The 7,255-nt window shown below is 51.7% G+C and overlaps 1 protein-coding gene across 1 annotated transcript; it reads left to right on the top strand.

Moving 5' to 3' along the window:
- The first annotated feature begins 1,010 nt into the window (after positions 1-1,010).
- On the top strand, positions 1,011-1,943 carry LOC131590715 (olfactory receptor 14J1-like). Its single transcript, XM_058860986.1, has one exon. It carries the CDS (start codon positions 1,011-1,013, stop codon positions 1,941-1,943), a length of 933 nt encoding a protein of 310 aa, XP_058716969.1.
- Positions 1,944-7,255: the final 5,312 nt, after the last annotated feature.

Genomic DNA, 7,255 nt, shown 5'->3' with positions numbered 1-7,255 from the left:
GCTGAGTCAGGCCCTGCCCTTGGGATTGCTGCCAGGCAGGTGTGTCCATGGGAATGGGGTGTCCCAGCTTCCCTGTGACCTGTGGGGCTGTGGGCAAAGCAGTCCATGGGAAAGGGGAATGAGCTGAGCCCCCTCCCTGAGATCCCATCACGGGCACACCTGGGGATCTCCTTGCTGTGTCCTTCCAAGCTCTGAGCTGCCCTCCTGGCTGCAAATCTGTGCCAGAGCCTCTTGGAGTTCCCTGAATGTCCCACGGGGAAGGGCAGAGATGTCACAGCTGAGGAAATGCTGTTGGCTTTGCCAAGGGAGCTGTGAGTGTCCTTGGCAGAGGAGGGTGCTGAGACCTTGCCCAGAGACCTTTAGAGAGGGTGAGACATTCAGGGATCCCTCTGCTCTGGGCAGGGTCTGGTTTATGCCAGGGTGACACAGGAGTGTGATTGTGCTCTGATTCCAGCCAAAGGTGCAAACCCAGGGCAGTTGGGAACAAGCCCATCCAGCCCCTCACCTTCCCTAAGCCACAGGGAATCCTTTGCCTCTCACATCTCTCAATGGCAAACTCTGAGTGCAGAAGAAAAGCTGGGGATTTCTGACCTCAGAGAACCAGGAATGATGTGTGGGCAGGAGAACAATTCCTAAAACCAACTCCTGCCTTACTTTAGAATTGTGTGTGCAGATGCTACCAAGCCTTTCTGCATTAGGAGTGATTCCCCTGTCAAATCCTGAATTTCCAGCCTTGTCCCTCTGCCACATGGCCACAAACCCAGGGCAGCAGGGCAGGGATGGCTCCTGGAGAGCCCCCAGGCACAGGCCTGGCTGCTCCTGGCACACCCAGCACAGCTGGAGCTCAGGCAGGGACCTGGGTGAAGGTTTCCCCAGAGCAGGAACAAAGGTGGGTGAGTCCCAGCGGGACATTCTACAGGGAATGGCCCAGGTTTGGCTCAAAGCACCCTCTCCTGACTTGTCACTGTTCTTTTTCTTCATGAACAGGTTCCCATGTGCAGCCACAGCAAATGTCCAACAGCAGCTCCATCAGCCACTTCCTGCTGCTGGCACTGGCAGACACGCGGCAGCTGCAGCTCCTGCACTTCTGCCTCTTCCTGGGCATCTCCCTGGCTGCCCTCCTGGGCAACATCCTCATCATCAGTGCCATAGCCTGCAGCCACCACCTGCACAGCCCCATGTTCTTCTTCCTGCTCAACCTGGCCCTCAGCGACCTGGGCTCCATCTGCACCACTGTGCCCAAAGCCATGCACAATTCCCTCTGGGACACCAGAGACATCTCCTATGCAGGATGTGCTGCACAGCTCTTTTTCTTTATGTTCCTCATCTCAGCAGAGTTTTATCTCTTGACCATCATGTGCTATGATCGCTACGTGTCCATCTGCAAACCCCTGCACTACGAGACCCTCCTGGGCAGCAGAGCTTGTGCCCACATGGCAGCAGCTGCCTGGGCCAGTGCCTTTCTCAATGCCCTGCTGCACACAGCCAATACATTTTCCCTGCCCCTGTGCCAGGGCAATGCCCTGGACCAGTTCTTCTGTGAAATCCCACACATCCTCAAGCTCTCCTGCTCAAATTCCTATACTAGAGAACTTGGGCTCATTGCTGTTAGTGCGTGTTTGCTACTTGGCTGTTTTGTGTTCATTGTTTTCTCCTATGTGCAGATCTTCAGGGCCGTGCTGAGGATCCCCTCTGAGCAGGGACGGCACAAAGCCTTTTCTACCTGCCTCCCTCACCTGGTTGTGGTCTCCCTGTTTGTCAGCACTGGCACATTTGCACACCTGAAGCCCCCCTCCATCTCCTCCCCATCCCTGGATCTGGCAGTGTCAGTTCTGTACTCAGTGGTGGCTCCAGCCCTGAACCCCCTCATCTACAGCCTGAGGAACCAGGAGCTCAAGGCTGCAGTGTGGACACTGATGACTGGATGGTTTCAAAAACATTAAACTGCTGGCCAATTTCTGCAAATCACTTGTAATAAAAGTAATCTTTGATACTTCTTGTTTGTTTGGTTGTGGGTTTTTTTCCCTTTCTTTCTGTTTTCCGTATTTTCCGCAAAAAAATTGTCATTGTTTGTGCCACTTCTCATTTTGTTTCTCTATAGCTTCCCTGTGGCCACAGACTGTGTCCATGAGGGGCTGCACTCTTGGTGGCTTTAAAGGAACTAAAGCATCTCCCAGCAAAATTTTCTCCAGAGATCTCCCTTTTGTTCCCATTTCTGGAGCTGCAGCAGCAGTGTCTGTGTGCAGAGCTGGGGCAGATCAGTGCTGGCACAGCAGCTGTGCCCAGGAGCAGCAGCACTTGGTGTTGCCAGTGCTGTTCCCATGTCTCTGCCCCGCTGCCCTCCTGGCCCTGGTGTTGCTGCAGGGCCTGAGTGCTCTCGGGGCCGGGCACAGCCCTGGGGGTGGCAGTGCCGGGGCTGCAGCAGGGACAGGCCATGGGCACTGCTGGGGCAGCGCTGACGCCTCAGGGCAGGGCCTGGGGGCTCCAGGCTCCTTGTCCAGGCTCTCTCAAGAACACAGCCAGGCCAAAGCTCGGCACAGAAAACCCCCGTGAGCAGCCCCAGGGTGGCCGTGGGCAGGCTGGGGGCAAACAGCATGGCTGGGGCTCTGCAAGGTCCCTGGGGGAGACGGGAAGGAGCAGCAGAGCAGGGGCTGATCCATCCCCACTGCTCTGGACACCCCAGGGCAGCATCCCAGAGCATCCTCATGGAGCTGCCAACAACATCCCCCCTGTGCAGCCCTGGCCTCTCCCCCAGCTCAGAGAGGTGCCGCATCCTTGCAGGCACAGCCACGGCAGCACTGGCTCAGGAGCCCCTGTTTGCACTGCCCAGAGCAGGCGTCAGCACCCCCATGGTGCTGCTGTGGGGAGATGAACCTGAGGGAGCACAAATGCCATCAGCCCCTGGGGCCAGGAAGGGCTGGGGGACAGGAGGGAAACCACTCAGGGCTGTTGTGGCCTCTGAAGTCACACAGAAAGTTTGTTCCCATGAGCTGTGAGTTTCCTGTGCCACTGCAGACGTTGTTGCTCAGAGCCAGGGCTGCCTGGCAGCCACTCCCAAACTGCCCTGAGCATTTCCTTTGCTTCTCCTTTGCTTTCTTTACTCTTCCTGATCCAGATTTCTTCCTATTGCCCACCTCTGTTCCTTCCCCTGCTAACACCACATCCCTGTTTGCCCTTTCCTCTCTGACCCCACTCCCCATTTCAGTTCCCCAGTTGGCACCATGGGAACGTCCCTTGGGGAGCAGGATCATCCTACAAGTGCTTCAGGAATTGTCTGCAGGGTCCTGCAGTGCCTTGTGCTGCTCCCTTGCCAGAGGCAGCACAGGCCAGGGGGGCACATCTGGGCTGCTGTGTCTGGCTGTGGGGCTCCCTGTTCTGGGCAATGAGGAGGAGCTGCAGAGGCTCTGCAGGACTGACAGGATGGGCTTTGGGGCCTGTGTGGAGAAGCTGAGGGACCTGGGCTGCTGCACCTTCTGAAAAGGATGCCCAGGGCTCATCCGGCACCTGCTCCAAGGGTGATTTCAGGTAATCATGAAATCAGCAAGGTTGGAAAACACCTTAGGCATCATCAATTCCAACTTCTGCCCTGACACCGCCTTATCTTCCCTGAGCCTCCTCTTCTCCAGGATAAACAACCCCAGCTCCCTCAGCCACTCCTCACAGGATTTGTGCTCCAGATCCCTCATCAGCCTTGTTGGCCTTCTTGGGTGTCATGGGGTGACTTTACCTTTAAGCTTTGGGAGCTGGGAGGAAATTGAAGCTGCTGGTGACTGATGGGAGTCTTTTCTCCCGACCAATTCTCGGTCATTTCTAAGAATTGACAGCAGTTTTGACCATTGAAAAGTGAGATCAGCTTGTGAACACCACCTTGAGATGTAAAGCCAGGGCTCTCTTGTTCTCTTTGGTTTCTGGCTTCTGACGAGGTAACAGGCTCTGTCTCGGCCTCCTCCCCCCCTCCAGGCCGGACAAGGCTGCAGAGGGCGGGGGGGAAGAAACGGAGCCGGCCGGCCTGGCTTGGTTTGCAGTTTCTGCTGCTGGACTGAAACCTGACACCATGAACATCTGCAGCTTTCCCAGACTTTAACTCTTTTACTACCTGGATAAAACATACAGATTACTCCTTTTTCCCAGAGAGACAGAGAGAGAGAGACAATCAACATGAAGAAGACATCGTAAAACCCTCAGAGACAGTGAGGAAAAGAGTTAAGTTTTAGATGGGGAAGAGAGAATAAGGAGATGCTTTATAAGCTGAAATATTTTTCTGTTAAAGCTATGGAGATGGACAATAGTGTTCTGAAAAAACTCCTTTAATTCATGACAGAGTATATTGGGAGGAATGGAGTGTTCAAAGTGTGGATTTTGAGCAAAAGGGAAAGTAATTGTGATACAGTGAGCTGCTGGAACAGAAGGGGAGAAGTAATGGTTGAAGATTTGGGGCCATTGTAGAGGCAAAGAAGAAAACTTCTGTTTCCAGGGAAGCTCACAGAGAGAGATGAAGAATAAAACTTTTGCCTTTGAATAACTCATCCTTAAAAAATGACATCCCTGGACTCATGGCCCATACACACCTCAGAGTGATGTGAAATGGGAGGAGTGAACTGATGACAGATTTCCGGACAGCTGGCATCAGAGAAATAGAAAGCTATAACAGAAATAGTTTTCCCATGAAAAACTCCATAGATTAGCAGAAGACTTCTGTTTCTCTACAAAGGGTGATGAAAACACTCCAGCAAGAATTAGGACTGTTTTAAACACCAAAGTTCCAAAGTTTTTGTCTCTATGTTGTCATGTGAACAAGGGAATGGTGGGTAGTGGGGGATAAAAGGGTTGTTCTGGAAGTTTATTCTGGTGTCCTTATTCTTGTAGTTTTGTTAACAAACTTTCTTTATTCCTTTTAAGTTTTAAGCCTGTTTTGCTCTTGCTCTAATCCATATCTCACAGCACGAAATAAGTGAGTTTTCTAGTAATTTTTTAGTTACTGCTTTAAAACCACGACATAACTTTGGTGCTCCGCCCGGGAAAATGAAATTAGCAAATCTAAACCACTACACTTACTCCTGTGTGCCCGTGAGTAACCTTCCACCTGGATGGAGGAGATTGTGTACAGGACAATTGATTCCTGGATTGCCATTTGGCTTCACTGTCACTCAGTTGAACATGGTCCTTATCTAAGAAGGACTTCCAAGAAGTGGGTAGGAATTTTGGCTGTGAGAGGAGCAGAAAGGACATTTTCTACACCAAATTGCCAGCTGATGCAGTCTCCCTGCCAAAATAGTGATTGCCATTCATCTTCCTGGGAAGAATGTGAAGACCCATTCAGAGATCCCAGGTTCAGCTGGCCTGTGGCTTTGTGTACCTCATTTCACATGTCCAATTTCAAGGGCCACTAAAAGAAGCTCACATTTGCCTTGCTACCCAGAAGTGCTGTAGGTATTTCCAGGAGAAAAAGAAAAAAATTGCTGTCCTGTGGTGTGGTAGAAATCCCAGCACAATTGTGACTCTGTGAGCAAAGACAGCCAGTGCTTTTTGGGGCTGCAGCAGCTGAGAGTGTGGCAGAGCGGTTTTGATATTCTTTTTAGAGTCCTGAAAACATTGTTCCCAAAACAATCTTTCTTTCTTGTCTTCTGTCCTAAACTGTGGAACAGAGAAAATGGAAAGGAGCAGCCATTTCTTTAAATTGGCTTTTTTATTTTGAAGTCTTCAAATAGTGTCAGCTTGATGCATGATACTTTAGCAATTGGATGAGTAGCACCTATTTCATCCCAGCAGAGAGGTGGGATTGAAGACTTCCAACAGCAGAAGTACTGGATGTGTAAGAGCTCAGTTTTCCACCCCTCATACCCTGGTATCTCGCTGGACTAGTTTAAGCAGCCTCAGCCAGATACATTAAAATATTGCTCCCAACAACAAGAGAATGCAAATGTTCCACCAAATGGGGAAAAATAAGCAAAGTGGGTGGGCAGCAGCCCTTTCTGAAGAGCTCGTGTTGATTTTGCAAAGTCAGATGCAAACAAGTTTTGCCATATTTCTTTCCTAGAAAAATGTAGATATTGAATAGAAATCGATCTCTGAGGCTGCTAAGTTTGGTATGATTTTAGATCTGGGAGGAATAGAACAGGTTGCAGAGAAGCTGTGATTGTCTGACCCTTGGAAGGGTTCAAGGCCAGGTTGGATGGGGCTTGGAGCAAGCTGGTCTAGGGGAAGGTGTCCTGAGGGTGCTGAGAGTTGGAACAAGAGGAGCTTTAAGGTCCCTTCCAAGGCAACACATCCTGGGAGTCCATGAAGAGAAACTTGGACTTTTCCTGCGATGCTGCCTTTGCAAGGGCAAGTCCCAAACAGCCCAGGTAGTTTGAAATGCCCTGAGCAGAACCCAGCTGTGCTTTCTCATAGGTTGCCGCGGCGGTGGAGGTGGCAGGGGTGCCGCGACTCCCGGAAAAGCGGTCCGCGGTTGGGCTGCCCGGGGCACAGACACGTCCTCTGCCCGGCGAGTGATTTCAGCTCAGCTCAGCTCAGCGGCAGCGTGCAGGCGACACGGAGGGAGAGAGCAGAGCGCTGTGTGGCGTTCCGCAGAGAACTGGCCTTTATTACAGCCGGGCCCTCGGCCAAGGGAGCCAGTGACAGCAGCTCTCTGGAACAGGGGAAAACCTGGGGTATTTATAGGGGAGGAGAGGGGCTGGGGGAAACTGGGATACAGGTACTGGGGTGGGGTGGCAGGGGAGAACAGCAATGGAGTGTAACAGTTTAACATAACTAACTCAAAGATTGCTGGGACTGATACTTTTCTCTCCCTTAGAGCAAAGTGCCCTGCCTCCAAGGGAGGGCCAGGATCTCTGAATTAGCCGGTTTCCTGGCCCCCACAACTCCCCCTTCTTTACTTCTTAAAAAGGCATCTCCCAGAGATTTGGCTAATAACTTCTTAAAGCATAAAAACATACGTAGGAAAATAATAATAATTAGGAAAACTCAAAAAATGTTTTTGAGGAGGGAGGCAACCCATCCTTTGAGTCCCCAGCTCCCAAAAAGGTCTTCAAACCACTGGGGCTCCTTTTCAGTCTGGAGTTCCTGGACCGCGTGTTGGGGTCTCTGGATGCGGGCGTGGATGCCTTCACTGGGGCAGGCAGGATGACAGAGGGTTGGTGGCGCTGCCCATGGACAAGCACACGTGGTCTTGTTTGAGAGTCTTTGCCAGGGTGATCCACACGTTCTCCTGGGGCTGTGCTACTGGCCAGGCATCCACACCTGATGTTTTCAGGAG

This window comes from Poecile atricapillus, chromosome 34 (assembly GCF_030490865.1).
Source record: "Poecile atricapillus isolate bPoeAtr1 chromosome 34, bPoeAtr1.hap1, whole genome shotgun sequence".
In the NCBI taxonomy this organism is placed as follows: domain Eukaryota; kingdom Metazoa; phylum Chordata; class Aves; order Passeriformes; family Paridae; genus Poecile; species Poecile atricapillus.
The sequence above is the reverse complement of the archived record's forward strand: the minus strand, read 5'-3'. Positions and strand labels throughout refer to the sequence as shown.